The sequence below is a fragment of the Myripristis murdjan genome, chromosome 3 (assembly GCF_902150065.1).
Source record: "Myripristis murdjan chromosome 3, fMyrMur1.1, whole genome shotgun sequence".
NCBI lineage: Eukaryota > Metazoa > Chordata > Actinopteri > Holocentriformes > Holocentridae > Myripristis > Myripristis murdjan.
In genome coordinates, this window is record NC_043982.1 from 30,120,623 (window position 1) to 30,141,421 (window position 20,799).

The window sequence follows — 20,799 nt, forward strand, 5'->3', positions numbered from 1 at the left end:
TGATAGGTGGAGACTTTGATTTCACATTGAACCCCACTTTAGATAAATCTAATCAGACCATACTTCCAAATCCTCAAAGATCCTTAAAAGTTTATGTGGCGAATGTGGCCTCACTGATGTTTGGCGTGAACTAAATCAAGGTGTCTGTACTGTCCTTGGAGGGCGTACTCTGGTGCAAAGCTAGACAGACTTTTGCATTCAAAAGAAAACACATAAGGCTTGACTTTTCTAGTATTTTATTTAAGTCTTGATTGTTCTTTTGGTTTTTGCTTGTGTTTGTAAAACTGAAACGTGACAGAGATGTGAACCTAAATCAGAATACAAAGATCCATATAGACGGTAAATATTAAACACATACTATGTAAATGCCTACATAGTTCTCACTTGCCAATTAACTCATAACATTTAAATTTTTTACTTAACTTTAAAGACGGCACAGTGTCAAAGATTATGCTTTTTTTCCTCAGATGTCCACAATTCATATTCAAGAATAGATTATTGTTAATTCACTCTAAATATACACACATGATAAAAGATGCAGGAATAAAATCAATTATTCTTTCAGATCATGCCAAACTTTATTTGACTATTCAGTTCTACAGGGAAAATTTTACCGCTAAATGATATAAATTTGATATGTCCTAAGAATTTAAAATAAAAGTGTGAATGTGGATCAAAAAGTACACAGAGGAAAATAGTGATCCCCTTATAGACCCCAGTATAGACTTTAACTAACTCCATTAAAGATGCATACAATTTCGAGAGAATTCACCAAAGTGTCCAAGATGTAAAACTAAAGAAGACTATAACTGTCATGACTATTAATCACTATGTAATACTTTGCCAAGTAATGCATTTTTTTTATTTTGGAAAAATGAGTTCCCTCCAACTTTTAAGATGTTTCTTGGCCAAATTTCAGAATTCTCACCCTTAAAGAAATGAACTTAGGGAAAACATTACAGAGGGCACATTTTTCAAGATCTTTGGCTCCCATTATTTCCCAACTTTGAAACATTTTCCAGAGGTATTCAGTAACAAGACTCCATCAGTGTTTTTTGTGCATGCTGTTTTATTTGTTTGTTTATTTTTATACATGATTTTTTGAGTGTATACAGGTTAATGTACATGCAAGTATATTTTCATGAGCTGTAAATGTATCATTACCTTTTTTACTCATGTATGTATGTTTTTTGTCTTAGTTTCTTTTTTTAATGGGGAGTGGTGTGGCAGGGAGATGCAGTGTACTGTTGCGTTTCTTTGTTCACTTAATGGTGCTGGCTGTTGTTAAAATAAAAAAGATTTGGGGAAAAAAGGGGTTGAAAATGACAACTGTCCTTACCTTTGTCCTCAGGTGGAGCCGCTGGCATGTCGGAGTCCTCCCACCTCCAGGACTCCTCGGTTCACTACAACATTCCAGAGCTTCAGAGCGCGCCCGGCCGGCCATCGCAGTCTCACACACAGCCTCACTCACAGCCTCACTCACACGCACACTCGCTTTCCCATTCGCTCTCACACTCTCACCCCCAACCCAATGGGCAGCACTTCTCTCTACCCGCACACCGGGACGCCCCAGGGACGAAGGACGACCTGTCTGGTCCAGAGGACTCGGAGGAGGAAGAGGATGAGGAGGAGGAGGAGGCTCCTGCATCCAAATGGCAGGGGATCGAATCTATATTTGAAGCCTATCAGGATTATATTGAAGGTAAGCAGCATCCTTAAACATACAGTTTGTCACATGTGATATATATCGCTGCTTTGTTATGACATGTTTGCTGTCATTAGAAAATCAGAGCCCTCAAATTTTAGTTTTTCACTTTTTTTTTTTTTAAGTCTGGGGGAATTGTTATGGTTCATTATCTACTCAGTAAATCTCATAACACCTATGTCTGTGAAACCTATTTATATCCCATTTTTTTCAAATTCAGAAATGTATAGATATCCAATCACTGAAAACAATGTTAATCCTTTAGGAGCAAAAAGAGAGAAAAGGTTGTTGTAAAAGCTGTGGTATATTGTTTATACTGTGTAAGATTACATGTTTTGGTGGTCAGACTAAATATACATGAACATAGACTAATTTTGTTAGTTGCTGTAGCATTCTTCCATCACTAGAGAGTGATTTCCACCTTTACCAACCTCACTATGCCTCAGCATTCAGTCTAAAGCAACAGTATAGGTTACCAGAGCCTGTATTAGTATTCTGATCAAAATTAATCAAGCAGGCATTAAATCAATCCCCGCTTTTTATTTGTAAGCACTGTCTAGTGAATTGAGTGCAGCTGTGTGCTAGTCTTCCATGGCATCCATGGCAGAACAGTTTTCTATCATCTGCTGTTTAGGAAGCACACGGTCCAGATGCATCAAAGAGGTCATAGGTAAATTCCCCCCAGGCTCAGTTTCTGTTCTCTAACCCCTAACTCGCTTCTTTCTCCCTTCACCATTTTCTTTCGTTTTGTGGTGTTTTTTCAGAGCAAAGTTTGGAGCGACAAGTGTTGCAGAGCCAATGTCGAAGGCTAGAGGCGCAGAACTACAACCTCAGTCTGACTGCCGAGCAGCTGTCTCATAGCATGGGGGTAAGACACACTCCTCCACATGCAGCTGCTTGTGTGCCTGTGAAGGCATGTGAACACCTGCTTTCTGTTTCCTTCTTTGTCTCAGTCTTTCATAACGTAACTGTCTCTGGGTGACTGTGTGATTTCAGCAGCTTCTCTCTCTAATAGGCTTTACCATTGTCATCTCAATGCCGTAGTAAATGCCTTGAATATCTAGCATCTACACATTTCTCTTTTATCTCCCACATGCATTCCTTATCCTGTCCTACATATTATGTATGCATGCTAAGGGGGTGGAGAAAATAACAGAAATACCACATGAAAATGAGCTGAGTGAAGTAAATTAATCATGATTATAAAGGCAGCTACACAGGCAAGTTATATTAAACTGACTGGCAATTAGCAGCATGTCATGTCTAAAAGAGGTGCCTCACTATGCGAGTTTTCAAAGCAACACAAGACAACTAGCACAGTTTCAAACAAGTCAAATGTTCAGCGCCTGATTGCCAGGTGTATTGGTCACAAAACCAATGTATTTTTTATATGTAAAGAGGAACTGGCTTGAATAACCACAACAATAAATGACAAACACAAACTACCATCAGGAAAGAAGAGCAGTGGTCGTAAGTCAAAGCTCCCACAGTAGTTAATGGACACTTGAAAGGATAGCTACGGACTATAAAAACAGCTGCAAAAATAACTGGAATCTAATCGATGCATCTTTGTCAGTCGTAACAAAATACATATGTGCATTTTGACCTTGAAAAAGCTGGTGTTTATAGCTGAGCTGCCCATGGGAATCATTTGTAGCCTAAGCGAACACAAGCATGTATGACCTGATGATATTCATGAATATCTGAGTGATGGAAAAATACAGTCTGAGGAGCCATCTTTCATTCTTCCCTACATCCTGATATGTTTAGATTTGGTCACAGCCAAAGAGTAAATTCATCTAACAGTGTCTTCCTCACTGTAAAATGGTGATACATCTGTAAATGAAGGGGTAGCAATCTCATGGGGGTGATAAGATCTAATGATTGCTCTGCAAGCAAGGAACATGAGGCCATTTTCCAGTACCAGGTGCAGCCTATGCTGCAAACACATTTTCTTTGTGTTGTCCCCATATTCTGATGTAACACTGCCCTGTAAAAGCAGCAGACAAATTGAGGAGAGGTTTCATAAAAATGAAGTCAAGTGCCTTCTGTGGACTCCCCTTGAAGCTCTTCTAAAGGCAGATGGTGGTGCTGTTCTTATAGGGTAGATACTCATGTATTGATTTAGTCTGTTATTTTGTCAACCCCCTGTATTACAGTATGTCTGCCTTTTCCTGTCACTCCTTGTTGTTGAAACCAGTGTGATTTTTGGAGCGTTTATGTCCCCCCTCTCTGCTCCTCTCCTTGTCTAGGAGCTGATGTCCCAGAGACAGAAGCTGGCGGTGGAAAGGGAGAAGCTGCAAGCAGAGCTGGAGCACTTCAGGAAGTGCTTGACGCTGCCACAGACACACTGGCCTAGAGGTGGCCATTACAAGGGCTACCCTCCCAGGTGACCCCGCCCTGCTGACTCGACGGCCCCCAGGCCCTGGCCACCTCCCCTTTCAGACTGACACCCAGAGTTTATTTTTGGTCCACCTGGCGCCATGGAAGAGAACATGGCTGGCCAGATAGATGAATGAATGAATGAAACAATGAATGAATGAATGAATAGATAGCTGGATGATGGATGCATGCATGGGAGAGAGGACCATACAGTGAAGGACAGGCTGTCTTTGGATTGTCACCAGTTGGGGATTGTGTCATGAGCCACTATTGTCTGCCAACCCAGCCAACACTGGGATCAGTGAAAGTACTGGGCAGGAGTACCTGAAGATCAACACACACAAACACACACACACACACACACAGACAAATTACTAAAGTATGTGTAATTCAGTCCCAGCTACTTTCATATTCAGTCCCTGCACCCTTCACAGCCACAGCCACACAGACAATCCTGCCAATGAGGGCGCTGCTCCCCCAGGAGGGGTGTGGTCAAGGGACTTAAACACTCCACATCTCCAAACGAGCGCCCATGCCTCTGGCCAGTTTGACTGACCTTACCATGACGGCCACATGAGCTTTTGAACTGGAAATGCACTTAAGAAGAGAAGCTGAAGAACTACCTGGTGGTACTGTGTTACAACAAAGAACTGTTCAAATTAGGGAAGAACTTAGAAAATGCACATTTTTTGGAAAGAATAAAGGAAATGTTTTATTTCGAAATAGAAAATTTGAGAATAAGAATTTTAAAAGGTGCTTCAGCCTTGTATTGTATATAATATGAAGACTAAAAAGAATTTTGTATGTTTTTATTACTTTAATCATTGTTCTTTTAAAAGAAAAAAAAGCCTGCCATTTTTATATGTTAATGCTTTTTTGGGTGGGAAAAGAAAGCCTTGCTTTTAGTGTTTGTACTGCTGCTGGCCAGAACAGCTCATCTTGAGGCATGTATCAGAGAGAGGGAGAAAACAAGTTATACTCCTCGACTCTTCTCTGGCCCTCCACGCAGCTGAGACCCAGCCACAGCCCCACTCATACAGCCTCTGAGCTTAGCAAAGCTTACTTAGAGGTCCTGAGACATGGCTCCTGCCCCTTTACTCTCATAACCCCCCCTCCTCCTCCCCCAGCACCATGTGCCTCTGTTTTAATGCCCATATCAACACCTCTGGTCAGGTATTGTTCCTCTTGTTTAATAACAGCATGTGTCACTGCTCCTGGTTTGACTAGTTAGCTTGTCATGTGCTCATACAGAAAACCAATTGACAGCCACATTGGCATCATTTGCTTTGAGTCACTTGTTACCTGAGGTGGACATCAGTTTGATAAAGTTGCCTAATACTTGACTGTTTTGCATCTTAAACTAACGTGAAAGGAGCCCTGCCCAATAGACATGCACAGAGTCTCTTAAGCAGCCAGCTGATGGACTGACAGCCAGGCAGTCCCATTCTTTATGGACCTTATCCTACCACTGGACCTTTACTTTGCTCTATGTAACATTATACAGCATTGGACTTAGTACCAAACAATGACAGTTTGCATAATATTACGCCTTACAAGGTCACAGCCCTTATCAGCAGCCATAAAGGAAAACAGTGCCAAAATAGTAATAAAAAAGTCACATAAGACCATTTTGGATTCTTTGTTTTAAAATGAGTTGCAATTAGGTAGCCAACATTTGAGTCTGAATGGCCATTTTTCATTGTTCAATAATTGTGATCCCATTTACTTTGATGTCAGTTTTGTGGAAAACAGAATTTCCTGCATTTCCCTATCTGAGGACCTTCATTATTTAAAGTCAGTGAGAGGTCTTAGTTTGCCAACATCATCCAGTAAATTACTGGAAATGGAAATAATGGTGAAAATTGTCCTCAACAGGGCATTTCTAGGATGTTATAAAAGCAGCATTTGCCTTTACCCTGCCATGACCCTGTCTAGGCCCCTTCAAGTCTTCTCACTTGTCCTGTCTGTCTCACCCTCATCCCCTGTCAGCTCTGCCCTGTCTGTCTGAGTGGTCCGAGTTTCAGTCATGGGTTTCACGCTGAAACTCTACACTGTAACAGAGTTGCACTCACGTTGCCCCAGCCTTGTGCTTGACTGTGTGATTGGAAAACGTCAGAGACAGCATACTAGGTGTACAAGTCTTTGGTTTGGGTTAAGGGGGGTCTATCCCCACCACAGAAGTTACGGTGGTGGAATGGAGTGAGGAATGTAGGTATGTTTGGAGCCTAATTTATTTAAAAAAAGAAGAAAAAAAAGCTCAGATTTCATCCAAACCCACATCATTATTCAAAGCCTATTTATGAAAATGAAGCACAACCCTCCATATTTTAATAACAAGTGCCTCAAGAGTTTGAGAGCACATAAATAAGATGCAGTTCCCCAAATGAGAAGCATCCTCCGTGATCTAGGCCTTCCGTTTAATGTGCTGAAGTCTTATAGTGTGCAAAACACAGTGGGACGTCTGTCACGTTCCACTCACACCTCTTTCAGATGTGCACAAAAGCTGACAGAATGATGACGTTCATTTTTACTAACACACCTTTTAAATCTAATTTAATCTAATTATGTGACCTTTCATCAAATGAGGCCCCACCTTAGACCACACCTTTTCAGATCAGAGGGATATTAATAAGTACAGCCGGTCGTTTTTAACAGAACAGAGCAGAGCCAAGAGCGCAGCCTATCAGTTTGCAAGGGAGCACCTGTGCTGAGGTTAGCTGCCAATGAGCGAGGGAAGGAGGTGCAGTACAGTACGGCCCCTGACCCGCCTCCCTGCCCTCTGTCTCCAACCCACGCAATAGCCCCCTTACTCAGTGGAGGATGTCTAGATGCTGTGAAATCTTGTTTTTAAAATGTACTTGTTTGAATTCATTGTAATGTAATATATTCTTTGTTGAATGTAGTAATTAGGTATTTATGAATATATGGCTGTGATTTCAGACAAAAAAGAAAATAAAATATTTCAAAAATGTTAAACATCAACTTGTCTGTTTTTGGGTGGTGGCAGGCCGGCAATCTTCCTGTCCTCTTGTTTCTAATGTTGTTAACTGTATTAAAATGGGACCAAAAAACATTGAAACTGGTCAATACACACATTTAGAAATCATTAGCCAGGAGGAGTATAACATTGTGAACAATGCTGCTGTACAGTCACCAGACATGCACAGCAAAACATTGTTTCCCAACTGAGGGACCCTTCCTTGTGGTCCAGAGCTCCACAATTCAATCTGTGAATTTATGAGTGTTGAACAAAAGTAATGAAAAATAACCAAATAATGATGATGTCAGTATTAAGAATAATACCCACATTGTACTGCTCCCATTTGGCCATTCATTTACCAATTACTGCTAATGTTTAGATGGAAATGGCAGTAATACAGTGTGTGGACTTTTTGGTTTTTGTCCTTCTCAGTCCTTGTCCAGTAGTTATCAAATAATTTTAAGTATTTGTTTTAAAAAAAAATGATACTAAATCCATGTTAATATCTTAAGCACCATAACGCCAACCAACAATACAACATTGCTTATCTAAAATGTCAAATATCCACACATAGCAACATGGTATGCATCTTAAACCACAATTGTTAATTTTCCATTTAATCAGATCGATCCATACATCACAAGTGTGTAGTACATTCATGCAGGAAACTCTGAAATATTCAGATGCAAATACAACCATAACACAAGAATTAAATCATTCAAATTTAAGGTTGTTCATCACATTTCTGCTTACATACTTCAAAGTTGTTTTTGTGCAGAGGATCACTGTATGTTTCTGTTTCTGACTTGCACCAAGAATAGTATGCACACCAGAGAAGTTAATATTAAACAGTGTACATGCCAACTGATAAACATGATATACTATGTTTAATTTTCTGTTGCACATCAGAGGCCATTGCATTACATTACATACATACATACATACACACCCACATATACTTTTTATATGTATTGGCTAGTCTCAGAGGTATTGACACATGTGACTGTTTATAGCTAGAGTTGGCATTCCAAATGAAGTGAAATGTAGCTTGCCATTCGCACCTATGTACAAAGCCAATATGCTTTCAGTAAGCACATATTCACACTATGCATCTCTCTCCTTGGAAAAGATACAGTTCGTTAATTGGCTGAGAAGTTCTGGTCATTAAAGTAGTTCTGGCATTCGCAAAATTATTGTGGATAGCTCCATTTGTGTGAAAAGTCTTTCCAACAATCAAAGTCCTGTTCAGCAGGCGGGGGCTTTGAGCCACAAGCCTCAGTCAAAGGCTCTTACCCAAGCCTTCACAGCACTGGGTCCATGTTGGGATGAGACCCGCGCCGGCATAGCACGCCTTCATCTCACAGATCAATAGTCCAGGGCTTTTCCCTTGTTAGAGCCAGGCTGCAGATTGGAGCGTAGTTTGTACATACAGTTGAGAGAGTCAAGAAGGAACGTACGTGTGGTGTTAATCTCCATCAGCGTCAAGTTGTCCAGCTACAGGACAAAAGAGACGACGGGTCAGGTGCCACGTATGCTTGCTTGAAAAAATCAATTGGAAAACTATCAGGTATCTTTCATGATTGCTATTCTGGCATGTATTTATATCTCCCTTCAGTTACAGTTAAGCTGAAAGCAGCAGGACTAGATGACAGGTAGGTGAAACGGTGGGTAAATAAATTAACATGTTTGAAAGATGCGATTACAATTATCTCACTTAATTGGCAACAATTATCTAAAATTGTCTTGACACAGTGAGAATTCATGATAGCCGATTACCTTGGCATGAGCCTCCTGCTGGCTGATGAAGCTGTCAGCAGAAAGGCGGAGTTTGGCGATCCGCGTGTCCCAGATGTCTTTCACCAGCGTCCGGATCTCATCTGCCTTAGGAATGTTGTCGGATGCACTGCGCAAACACACAAACCTTCACATCAGGGAAGAGCATCCCACAAGCACAAGGAATCTGGCTGCAATTTCCTCACAGATATTAGTGAAGTTTCATATTGTCTTATGTCACTCACTGGTTTAGCAGCAGTTTGGTTAACTCCATATAGTAGGGACTAGGAACAGGCGTAAAAGCGTCCTCTTTCCTCTCAAGCTCGCGGATCTCCTCCAGTTTCTCTGCCCACGTTGGAGAAAAGCAGTCAGAAAAAATAATTTAACACTAAATGGCCAGCTCCAGGAGTTTAGCATATATATCAACATCTCTGAAATCTGTCAACTGGTTGAGGTAGCCATTACTGGAGTCGTCAAGCTGTTAAAGGATTTCAAGGATAGTCAAAATAGTTTAAAAGCACCTTACAGCTCTGAAAAAAATGTCATGCTTTTTCTCTTGAATTGCACCATTAAGATTGTTTGTACTATTATTCGTTCTCAAGGCAATGTGTCACAGAAAACGCATTATGAAAAGCATGCCAGGGACTGTGTTTTAACAGAAGGGCCCTATTTAGTTATAAAGTGCCCAGTACCATGAGAGGTAGCATTGTGGGGAACAACGCACTGAGTTTGAAGTTTAACCCTTTGATGCATGAACTATGAAAGCCTGAGTCAAGAATTTTTTTCTTATGTGTTTTTACTCTTCTTAGGGCATGAACATTTTTGTGAGTCTCCATACTTCTTTAAGGAGGCAGGACTGGTATTATCATGTCATTATTCTAATATTAATGTGTTCAGCAACAAGAAAGAAAGAAAGAAAGCAACAGTCTCTGCATAAACTTCAATGGGGGGGGGGGCAGCAGAGAGCATTCTAACAGCTGATATGCAATTCCGCCATAGAAACCATTGCATTTAGGAGAAAATGACTTTTAAACAGCTGTCCACTGTAGTGACCGCTATGCGCCAAAGGGTTAAAAAAATGCATGGTTTATAGCAAGGAAAATCCCTTAAAAGTTGAAAAGAAAGAAAAGAAAAGAAAAACAGCCTGTAACGGAGGAAATAAACATTTCAATTAAGTATTTTTTTTAAAAAAGCTCTGACTTGTTTTTTGGGGTTTTTTTTCCTTCTTTAAAACAATCACAATCGTCATGGGCAGAGCTAAACCCATTATGATGCCCTTGCAAAATTGTTTCGGTGTTAGAAGAAGGGGAGGAGACTGCAGACTGAAACAGTCGCCCAGTGGCAGGTTTATACCCACAGTCTGCATCCAGTGAGTCAGATTAGGTGCCAGAGAACATTAAGCCCTGTAACTGTGATAGTATAAATGTGAAAACTTGTTCATCTATGTCATCTTTGAAGTACTGTACATCATTTGATCAAATTGCTTATAACAGATTAAGATGATGGCTAATGGCCTCACAAAAGTCAAGCTCAAGCCCCTCAATCAGCTGCTTTTCAATCTGGCCATCTAATCAGGAGCAGATTTACACCTGCGGCACCAGGTGAATGCTATTAAATACCACCTGTTAAGTTAGAAAACTAGCAGTAGCCTGGGCCATAACTCACTTTCATTTCAGTAGCATACATATCTACAGATGACAAAATAAAGGAAAAAACTACCATGAAGTGTTTTAGTAAAGTGGTGGACCCCTAACAAGCTGCCACAACAGCTTCAATGCCTCCTGGTATAAATTCTCCACCTCTCTGTAACTCTACTGGAGGGATGGAGCGCCATTCTCCTAACAGATACTGCACATTGAGAGGGATATTATAGCAGGGCTGCAGTGCATAAACCCCTCATTACGACAACAAATGCACATTTAAGAGTTCAGTGGTGAATGCTTGGCCTCTACAGTGGCATGTTCCTGGGATGGTTTAGCTCCAACTTGTCCCCTTTGAGGGAACTGCAAATCAATACAAAGTTCCTATGATGATACATTTGCATCCTGATGGAGGTGGTCTCTTCCAGGATGACAGTGCCCCCATCCACAGGGCATGAGGGCTCACTAAATGGTTTGATGAGGATGAAAATGTGGTGAATCATACGCTATGCCCTTCACAAGGACCGGATCTCAAGCAATTTTTGACCAATAAGTGAGACAGACAGGTAAAACAGCAAATGAGGGACTACCTTTTGAAAGCATGGTGCTCCATCCCTCCAGACACTTGGACAATCTATATCCTGGTGGCTTGTGGTGGCCCAACGCCTTACTAAGCTACTTGGCTGGTTTTTCACAGATCACTTTGACAAAGTTTCATTCACCCACACAAAATGTTTAAATGCTTTGTCCTCCTTACCGACATCCATCCACTCAGGAGGCACAATCCTACATTTCTGTCTCTGTTTCAGGTTGAGAGCCAGCCACACAGGGACATCCACAGGCAGTCCGGGGTTGAAGGGACCAAGGTCGCCCTTACAACAAAAAGAAAAACAATTTGAAGGTACAACGCACCTCAGCAAGACACAGCAGCACTTGGCCTTCATCTTTAGCCACATCATAAAGTTGTGTTTACTGTCAGTGATGCGGCTTACTCTAACACTGAGCCACAGTGAGCAAAATAACATGTGTAGATTGAACAAACTATTGACTTAGCCTTTGTTTCTGGTGATTTTGACCTAAGCTAAGTTAGCTCACTGACAATGTGAGCCTGTCAACTCTTTGGTTTTTAATCCGCCGTGGCGAGACTCACCCCGATCAAATAAATCTTGTCGAGACTGAAGTTTGGTATGATCTTCACCATCTCTTTCTCGGCGAGGAACTCTACCTCCGAGGGGTCCATAGTTTGTACCGCGGGATTATTTTGTTTACAGAAACTGTGTGTGAGCGCCGGGACGCCTACAGTGGAGCTGATAAATGTTCCCGCGCTGTACGAGTTGCCGGAAACTGCAAAGAAAACACAGGAAGTGACAGCTCCGTTATGAACAATGGGCATGACGGAGGCTGCTTTGTGCGCCCTAAACTTATTTAACCCATTTTCTGTACAAGTAAGTTCACCATTTATTATTATTTTTTTCCCCCAGGTAAATAAACTTTAAACTGGTGCCACGAGTCTAGACATGCCGTGAGGAAAGAATCCTCTCCTGTTATTTCCTCTCTGTGTGGCGCGGAAGGAGGCAGATCACATGACAGCACCGACAGTTACACCCCGCTGCCGCTTGGTGGCGATATTTACCAAGCGATAACCAGGAGGCAGCCACTGCAGCTGCCTGTAAACCTCTCCGAAAGCTGAGCAGATTCATTTGACTTCTTGGGCAACTTAATAACTAACCCAAAATTAGAAATTAGTAGAAACTTACAAAAAAATGACCCGAAAATTTAGCCAAAAATAAACATTTTTTTCATGTATAAATAAACATTTTTTTTCATGTTTAAATAGCGTTAAATATAGCTTTCTGTGCGTTTTCCTATAGTTTTGATAGTTTTCCAATTCCTCTCGTTTTTTTTCTCAATTTTCAGAGTTAAGCTTCGGCATTTTCTTTTTTTTTTTAAGCTAATTTCTTATAACATTTTAATAATCTTCTTGCAAATTTTCAGGTCATGTATCGCCGGGTTGCTCATTGCCTTTCCCCGTGTTTTTACAAGAAATCAAGTCAATTAGAGTTAAATTAAGATCCAACGAGTTCTCTACCTCCCGCCTTGCTTCAGGCTTACTGAAGTAATTACTTAGTAATATTTCAGTAAGCACTCCATTTCAAAATGAATATGGTTCCCTTTTGACTATCAAGGCATGGAAATGAATTGTCAACATAATTCTGTGATCAGAGACATCAGAGACTAAGACTGAATCTGTTTATCTGACTGTGTTTAATGAATATTAATGTTGAATGAATGCTGAAGAATCGTAATTGTCGTAGAAAGTGAATGGATCCCATTTTTATATTTTGCCAGAGAGTATCTTAGGCCTGTTGGTTAAGGTGATCATTGTGTGGTTTTTATGTGGAAAAAGGGGCAGGGAAAGTGTCTGAATTCTCAAGGGAATGAAGCAGGTCAGAGCAAAATCCGTGAAGGTGGGGGTGTGATGTGAGAAGAGCCATGAGGATGATCCTGGAGGCCAGCCAAGACAAAACATTATGCAAGTGTGCGGGAACAAGGGTCAACTTATTTTCCTATACAACTCGAAATCCTTTACTTTTGCATCTAGTCATACCTTTGATGTTAGTGTAGTCACCTGTGTTGATTAACATTTTGATCTGCTGTGTTATTGTTGTATTGTTCTTACTGTATTTTTATTAGTGATTTTGTTTGATGTCATGGTCTTGTTTTGCTGTGTGATGAAGTCATTTCCTTGCAGGGATCAACAATGTATCTAGCTACAAACAATAATCATAATTTAGGGTGGGATTGGCATAATCCCAGGCCAAAAATTCAGAGATGTGTGGTTATAAGACTTAGTTAGAAAACATGGGGTTGACAGTAGTGTTGTTTTGCTCTTTTGTGTTTTCTTATGTCATCATGATTTGGCAAAGGGAGGAAAAAAAAAACATTCAGGTGATCTTCAATATCACATTTCCTGTTTTTGTATGCAGACAGCAGTATCATTAACCCCACTGCCCTGTCACAGTCCACCTGGCTAAAGTGCAGCGATAATGCCCTGACAGCAGCCTCGACCATCCAAACTTAGTTTTCATCCAACCAAAATGTACAAAACAGAAAAGGTCATGACCTGGTGTATGACGCTGCTGTTTCCTCTATTTCTCATAGTCTCAGTCACCATGGCAGTGGCATCAGACACTTAGCAAGTTAATTCATTAAATGGCATTAAACAAGTTTGACAGAACTGTCAAAACTGTTTTTTAATCATACATTCAGTTTATACAATTTTTTTATATTAAAAAAAAAAAAAGTTCTCACAATGATTTTGACTAATTAGCTCTCACTGATTAAATCTAATCTCAAATACAAAGTTATTTCGGTATCTTTATATAAAGCATCTCAATTTATTACCTATCAAATAGCAGAATCTAGTCATTATGATTTAATTAATCAAGAATAAATATATTGCCCAATTCTTAAAGCAAACATCCACAACAAAACAGAATTCAGATACTCCTGTGACCCTGATTCCTTAAATGTGCCTCCATGAACAAATTTCCCAGAGCTAGAAACAAATGAGCCAAAACTCCAACATATGATCAGCAGTGACTTTCTGAAGTGGCACCAGTGACAATAAAAGGAGGCCCACTGCAGAAAAAAAAAAAAAATGTTAGCATTATCATCATAACATAAGCCAAAACTTTGAGTTAGTCACCAATTCACTGCTGATGCAACTCCGCAGAACTTATGATGGCATTTGACATAAAGTCAGATAAGACTAAATTTTAATGACCATCTTAGTAAGTATTATGAACGCCCAATTGTGCTCACAAGTATTAAGCTGTTCAAAATTGTACAACTTCAGCACTATATACTGTCTGTGTGTGTGTGTGTGTGTGTGTGTTTGTGGGGGGGTCCAAAGATCTAACAATGTTATTAAGGACTTAAAGAATTTCACACATCTCCTTAACCATATCTCATTAACACAATCAATACCTAAGTCTTTAAATAATTTATAACAGTATCTCTGTATGGCTTGTAGCCCTGAAAAAAATGGAGGGAAAAAATAGATTAAATTCTCTAGAAGTAAAATTTATGCACACAACTAAGAACAAACACAAACCATTGCAGAAAATAAAATAAAAAGAAGTTGCATTCCGAGACAGAATTGCCTTAATTATCTCAGTATCATCTACTGAGGAGTACACATATGCCAACAGTGCATGTATCGCGCTTGCCCTTGAGAGATTTTGGCCTAAACTGATCAGTGCTCCACAAGTTCTCGTCAATATGAGAGCCTTTTACTGGAACAAAGACGTTGTATTCAGCACTTTGTAATCCTGTGCTACACTTAAAGTAGCGACACGCATGCTGAATTGGCAGCAATATCTTTGTTTTGTGTCCGGGACAGTCCCGACCCAGAGTCTTAGCACAGATCCAACACGGACTTGTTGATCACAGGGTTGGTCCAGTCATTCCTCAGGTCATCCAGGTGATTGTCGAAGTCAATCAGGTTCTCGTAGGAACGGCCCTCTAGCAAAGCAGACGTGATCTTCTGTGCCTCAAGCCAGTCCTCAAAACAGTCGCTGGAAGACAGACCAAAACTTTAGATTGAGCATAAGCGTCCAAAAAATGTCCAACACAAAGTACAGCGCATCTTCTAATGATTATAATACTTGGAGCTGATGTTAAACTCTGTGCTCAGTGTGTCTATATTGTTGGTATCACAGTATATTGGCCTAGCAGGAGGATAGGTCTTCATATAAACACACTTACGTATTAACATCTCTGCTTTTCCACTTGTTCTCATGGTGATCATAGATAAGCACAATGGGCTCAAAACAGCTCATCGTCAACCTGCTATTATCCACCTGAGGGGAAAAAGTGGAGAAAAATTAGCAAAAATGCTCAGTAGCTGACACATCCATTGTGGAAAAGCTTTGACAAAAAGCCTAAATGACTAAATAGTACCATCACAATTGCAGCTTCACTGAAGTTCTCCGAAATCCTGGCAGCAACTTTTTCAGCAACTTGATTGGGTCTGTAGCACAGAGGAGCAGAAACATTTCATATTCGAGTGGGGCTGAGAAGACTTTTTACATAGTTAATCATAGGAGTGGGAAAAAAAAAAAAAAAAACTCACTAAGTATAGAGATTCTTTTTTACTATTGTTTTTATTATGGAATAAATTTAAAGTAAAGATATTAGTATCATATGAAACTAGACGACCTAAGGAATCTTTTGTAGTATGCCATGCTATGTTGTCAGCAAGGGGGCTAAGTGATAATAAATATTCAAAGGGGTCCCTTGAACTCTGACCTCATGATATCTAAATGAAAATTATTTCTATGTGCACCCACAGGTTTCCCCTTTGCAGATCTGCCTGCCTTATGTTAATTCCCATGCAGTTTGGGGCAAAAACCGTGCAGATTTTTGCCTGCAGTATAAATGTATTATTTTTGCCTATTCTAAAATAATGTATTTCTATAGTGGAGCCTCAACAGTCCTGGAGTTGCATACATTTGGCATAACTGGGAAGCTGAGACTCTTGTGGATTCAGTGAGCCCAATTTGATTCATGTGTGATGATGTTATCATTTCATTGTAATGAGAGCATTTTTGAAAGTTGACAGCACTGTATAAAATGACCTGTTGTGACCTTTAGGATAATCGGAGCTTAATGGAACTTTACATCCATAAATTACAGGATTATTCCCAAAAAAAAAAAAAAAAAAAAGAAAAGAAAAGAAAAGAAAAGAAAAAGAAAAAAGAAAGAAAGAAAGAAAATTGTGATAAAAGATAATATCGGACCGCAACACATATCAAATTAGCACCCAAATATCATGATAGTATTGAATCTGGAAATGAGCACGTTGTCCTATCCCCTGTGTAAACACTTATGGTTGTAATGACAATCAGGATGAAGGCTGCATCTGGCTGTGTTACCTGAAGTCCTTCGTGCGTTCATTGGCTTGATAATATCCAGCAATGACATATCTGTTTTCTTTACACCAGGTATCGATCTGGGCAGGAGTCACGAGAGGAGAACAAAACGGTGTCAAGTCCCCGTCAGAGCAACACATTAATAAAGTGTATTACACTGTGGCTCCATCAAACAGCTACTCACCAGCGTCAGAGCTACTTCCAGCATTGGTGCCAAAGCCAGCGTACCGTGGAAAAGCGGGACACAGTCCACGCACAGGATCGGGGCAGAGTGGCTATCTTTCTTTTTCTCCTTCACTTTCTCTGCCACCAGCAGTCCGTTCACGGCGCAGTGGGGATACTTTGCAGCATGTAGAAGCATTTTGCAGTAAGCCTGAGTTGTCAGTATGATAGGCATGTTTACGGTCAGGTAGGCAGAACTGATGCTCGGACAGATCTCTGCCAGCTACAGCTGACTAGCTACAAAAACAGGGCAAAAAGGTATTGCTGCTTGCTAGCGTTAGCTGAATATGACCATGCCCGAGGAAAAGTACACATGTAACACCGCTGTCACCTTTTTCCTAGAGTATACAGCTGACGCTACACCTTCTAGAAGATTCATGTAAAGCAAAAACATCAAAAAAAAGACCTTTTTACGCACGAAAAAAACAACCTGTGTTACAAAAACCACCTTGTGCTAATCTGTCTACTCGTTTCTGCCGCACCGGTGGTATCGTAAACCAGTTTGTAGGTATCGTAAAAAGTAAGTCGTGTCGTGAATTACTCCCCCACTACGTATTTCCGCTCTCGGTCACACTTCCTTTAGCGCAGAGGCGGACAAGAGCACGGAGGACCGACACAGTAGGTTCTTTCTTATTTACCGCATCTTCGCACATAAACAGCTCAGTTTCCAGTGATTGGGAATGAAAGGAGAAAGGCGACAGAGACGTTGTGAACGGTCTAAACCGTATCGTACATTTTAGCCGAAGATGGCGACTGTAAAGAAATGACATTGGCAAAGGCGGAGAAACCAGGACGGACTACCGGCTTGTCGTTAGCTAGCAACGAGTTAGCTCACAGCAGCAGGCAAAAGACACCAATGTCGTGCGTACTGCGTTTCTGACTGCGCTGTGTTGAGTGGTATTATAAATGTTTCTTCACTCGCAGTCACAGTGTTGAGTGTTAAGTTTTTGCATGAATAAATAAGCAACATTTCGCTGGTGATTTTGCTCCGGGCGCTGTGACCTTGTGCTTGCAGTTAGCTTAGCGGCACGGCGCCGGCTTGTTGTGACAGAGTAAATTGATCCATCCACCGGCATATCAGTGTCATACACGATTTTATAGAAACTGCACACCTTACATGTAATGCTTTTTTTTATTATTAATGTAAAATTTCGACAAATCTGCCGAGTTTGACAGATGCAAGTCAACGCTGTGGGTAGGAGGCTTGTGACAAGCCTTACGCTTTGAGTTTTTCCCGAGAAATAACATGAATTAATCATCTTTCTCATTGATGCAGACATTTTCTCTTCATGCTTTGCAAATCTGGTCTCCTGCGGGCGGTCTAGGTTCATTTTCTCGGGTACTAACTTGTTGGGAGGGATTGGGATATTAATACCTGCATATCATCTTGGATATGTTAACAAATGTGCTTACCTATAAAGTTAGATTTGTCAATGTGAACCTTTTTTTGCAGAATGCTGGCCACCAGAGCTCTTAACCTTGTTGGCAAACGTGCCATTTCCACGTCAGTGTGTGTACGTGGAGGACATGGTAAGTGGTATTTCACATGCTCTGGATTATTGCCAAGTAAAGCTAGCAGTTTGGAAAATGAAACGCCTGTGTAGCCCTAATCATCCATACACACTTGCCGTCAGTGTGTATGATCAGTCAGTATTGTGATTAGAACTGCATACAACTTGAGATCAAAAGGGCATTGGAAAATCGTAATATAGCAGTCGTGACTGGCATGCATTGACATGGTAGTGATATTGGACATTGGGTTGTAATGACTTATGTTGTGTCTCCCCCCTGCAGGTGTTGCCAAGGTAGAAGACTATACTCTCCCTGCCTACTTTGACAGGCGGGAGAACCCCCTCCCCGACATCTGCTATGTGCAGGACTTGAGTGCAGAGCAGAAGTCCCTGAAGGAGAAGGAGAAGGGCTCCTGGGCTACTCTTTCTAATGAGGAGAAGATTGCATGTAGGACTTCACTCATCTTCACTGAATACTGTCCCTTGTTTTTGTGTTGCTCATCACTGTTGGCTGAATTTATACTCGTGATTGGGTTACCAGCATGTGTTAATGAATGAGTGCTAGTAATGTCTAAATGGTTTCAGATTTGTGTTTTTACTTATTGTCATCTTACCTTTTTTTCCCCCCGCACTGGACAGTGTACCGCATCAGCTTCAAGCAAAGCTTTGCTGAAATGAACAAGGGAAGCTCAGAGTGGAAATCCGTGTTTGGAGGGATGCTGTTCTTTATCGGATTTACTGGCCTGGTTGTTCTTTGGCAGAGGAAGTTTGGTATGTCTTCCACAGAAAATAGATAATGATATAAACAGAGAGAGAGTCATATTTGTGCAATCTGTAGAAGATCGACGACTCTTCCCAAAAAAGATTCCCAAAGGAGAATGAAACTAATAGTTGGGTTAAAAATCAAACAAAAGCCTTTACCTCAGTGTTGTTGTCTCGTTGCAGTGTACGGACCTGTCCCCCACACTTTTGATGCCGAGTACAAAGAGAAGGAGCTGCAGAGGATGCTGGACATGAGGATCAACCCAGTGGAGGGCTTCTCTGCCAAGTGGGACTACGAGAACAAGCAGTGGAAAAAGTAAACCTCCTACAGGACCATGACATAAACTTGAAGATAACAGCAGACCAACACAAGGATACACACATACCAATATCGCTATATTTGTCAGTTGTCCACATTACCTCAGTCTTTGCGTTTTGGAAGATCTCTTCCTCTTACGGTCATTGTGTATTATAGAAATACAAATAAAAATTCTTATGTTGACCCTATGGCCCTTCTCATTCTTATTCTATTTTAAGTTTTGAGACTGTATCCTGAATAATTTGTACACAAATGGATCAGAAATGTGAGGGAGCAGAACCCCAATGATGAAATTCTATGTAGTATATTATCTATAATTTTTTTTACTGTTTGTGTTTAGGTATAACCTAATTGGGTAGGGACCTCAAACATCAGGCACGAGGCAGCAAAAGTAGGGGGAGTGAGTCCACAATAAAGGAGCTTGATTTCACAAGAACTCCCCCCCTTTAACATCAAGTGGTTCGCTGTTTGTGTACTAATTACACAAACAGCAAAAAATGTATGATGAGAAATTAGTTCCATGCATGTCCTCATTTTAGCTAATCTTAACAGCAAACAAGGTCACAGTGGCTCTGAGCAAAATTAAACACTGGAATTAGTCATAGAAGGAGCTAAATAAACACATAGCATTAACCAAACTCAAACAATAAAGAATAACTCACTTTCAGACGTATTAGAGGAGTATAAGGGGACACAGGTCTGGTTGGTGGCAGAGCAAACAGAACAATGGTTTCCCATCCTAATTGTAGGAGCACCGATTCAGGGCAGATTGATTTCACTTGTGTCTAGTTTCCTCCAGGCAGACCGGGCGTGCTCATCGCTCCTGCCAGAGCTCCACGAGGTCATGACAGACATGGAAGGATTTCAGCAGTTTGATTTGTAGTCTTTGCATTGTGATCTGTATCAGGGTTTAGGTGTGGTCATTTTACCTGAAGTGCTCAATCAAAGCATTCAATTCAAGTGATCCAATGCAGTTTTATAATACTGATTGTAAGGCTGCTAATAACCACAGTCATAGCCAAAGCAATCGAACACTGGTGGGCAATGTCACCCAAAAGTTGAATTTCCATTTACACTACTGACTGGTTTGTCAGGCTCCTATCTACTGACCTGTCTCATCCTGCGTGTCTGTCTCCATCTGAATATACACGGTACCCTAAAAATAATTTGGTAGTCTGTAAACATGAAATCAATAAAAATGGCGTGCAGTATAGTATGACAATGTTTTATTTATTTATTTATGTATTGAATTTCACCTTTATTTACACAGGTAATCTCATTGAGACACAGGGTCTCCAAGACAAACCTGTCCCAAAACAAACACAACAGTGATGCAGAAGGAATGCAAGAATTTGTTAATGATGAGAAAATGTTAGACTGAGGATAGCTGAGTTATTTGCCAGTATTAACATTTTATAAATGAAATTACTAAAGTTAAAATTAGTGGAGATTATACAGCTTTGATATTTTTGGATGTCAAAACTGAATAGGGTACATGCATTTGATGTTTATTTAATCACACAGACCAACAATGATGAAAAATCATTATTAGTACTAATATATGTCGGA

General features: G+C 40.5%; 4 protein-coding genes across 9 annotated transcripts in view; 2 read left to right on the forward strand and 2 right to left on the reverse strand.

Moving 5' to 3' along the window:
• gse1b (Gse1 coiled-coil protein b) overlaps window positions 1-6,322 on the forward strand; it is a 141,986-nt gene extending 135,664 nt beyond the window's left edge. For all 4 annotated transcript variants that reach the window (XM_030048483.1, XM_030048481.1, XM_030048482.1 and 1 more), the window contains exons 14-16: window positions 1,352-1,702; window positions 2,470-2,573; window positions 3,958-6,322. In XM_030048483.1, the coding sequence (XP_029904343.1) occupies window positions 1,352-1,702; window positions 2,470-2,573; window positions 3,958-4,098 (596 nt within the window). In that variant the 3' untranslated portion in view covers window positions 4,099-6,322. The remainder of the gene's footprint in view (window positions 1-1,351; window positions 1,703-2,469; window positions 2,574-3,957) is intronic.
• A 1,335-nt stretch (window positions 6,323-7,657) lies between these two features.
• Window positions 7,658-11,824, reverse strand: gins2 (GINS complex subunit 2). Its single transcript, XM_030048488.1, has 5 exons — window positions 11,631-11,824; window positions 11,238-11,352; window positions 9,086-9,185; window positions 8,844-8,970; window positions 7,658-8,561 (listed from the first exon to the last, which is right to left on the reverse strand). Exons 1-5 carry the CDS (start codon window positions 11,718-11,720, stop codon window positions 8,433-8,435), a joined length of 561 nt encoding a protein of 186 aa, XP_029904348.1. The 5' UTR covers window positions 11,721-11,824; the 3' UTR covers window positions 7,658-8,432.
• cox4i1 (cytochrome c oxidase subunit 4I1) lies at window positions 10,164-19,418 on the forward strand. 2 transcript variants are annotated; one of them, XM_030048490.1, is made up of 5 exons: window positions 10,164-10,170; window positions 18,092-18,168; window positions 18,433-18,597; window positions 18,789-18,920; window positions 19,095-19,418. In XM_030048490.1, exons 2-5 carry the CDS (start codon window positions 18,093-18,095, stop codon window positions 19,229-19,231), a joined length of 510 nt encoding a protein of 169 aa, XP_029904350.1. In that variant the 5' UTR covers window positions 10,164-10,170; window position 18,092; the 3' UTR covers window positions 19,232-19,418. The 2 variants fall into 2 exon arrangements, with proteins under 2 accessions (XP_029904350.1, XP_029904349.1); XM_030048489.1 differs by lacking the exon at window positions 10,164-10,170 and adding an exon at window positions 17,173-17,256.
• Window positions 13,720-18,892, reverse strand: emc8 (ER membrane protein complex subunit 8). 2 transcript variants are annotated; one of them, XM_030048487.1, is made up of 6 exons: window positions 18,764-18,892; window positions 16,601-16,789; window positions 16,420-16,496; window positions 15,446-15,515; window positions 15,251-15,345; window positions 13,720-15,060 (listed from the first exon to the last, which is right to left on the reverse strand). In XM_030048487.1, exons 2-6 carry the CDS (start codon window positions 16,775-16,777, stop codon window positions 14,901-14,903), a joined length of 579 nt encoding a protein of 192 aa, XP_029904347.1. In that variant the 5' UTR covers window positions 16,778-16,789; window positions 18,764-18,892; the 3' UTR covers window positions 13,720-14,900. The 2 variants fall into 2 exon arrangements, with proteins under 2 accessions (XP_029904347.1, XP_029904346.1); XM_030048486.1 differs by lacking the exon at window positions 18,764-18,892 and having other exon boundaries at window positions 16,601-17,157.
• Window positions 19,419-20,799: the final 1,381 nt, after the last annotated feature.

Bases quoted from the DNA above. Each gene is read 5' to 3' on its own strand.
- gins2 (XM_030048488.1), bottom strand. From the start codon at position 11,720: ATGGACCCCTCGGAGGTAGAGTTCCTCGCCGAGAAAGAGATGGTGAAG. The intron at 11,353-11,630 runs GTGAGTCTCGCC...TTTTGTTGTAAG, and splicing joins ACAAGATTTATTTGATCGGG to GGCGACCTTGGTCCCTTCAA. The intron at 8,562-8,843 runs GTAATCGGCTAT...TTTGTCCTGTAG, and splicing joins AGCAGGAGGCTCATGCCAAG to CTGGACAACTTGACGCTGAT.
- emc8 (XM_030048486.1), bottom strand. From the start codon at position 16,813: ATGCCTATCATACTGACAACTCAGGCTTACTGCAAAATGCTTCTACAT. The intron at 16,497-16,600 runs GTGAGTAGCTGT...ACTCCTGCCCAG, and splicing joins TGGAAGTAGCTCTGACGCTG to ATCGATACCTGGTGTAAAGA. The intron at 15,516-16,419 runs GTAACACAGCCA...TCTGTGCTACAG, and splicing joins GAACGCACGAAGGACTTCAG to ACCCAATCAAGTTGCTGAAA.
- cox4i1 (XM_030048490.1), top strand. From the start codon at position 18,093: ATGCTGGCCACCAGAGCTCTTAACCTTGTTGGCAAACGTGCCATTTCC. The intron at 18,169-18,432 runs GTAAGTGGTATT...TCCCCCCTGCAG, and splicing joins GTGTGTACGTGGAGGACATG to GTGTTGCCAAGGTAGAAGAC. The intron at 18,921-19,094 runs GTATGTCTTCCA...GTCTCGTTGCAG, and splicing joins TCTTTGGCAGAGGAAGTTTG to TGTACGGACCTGTCCCCCAC.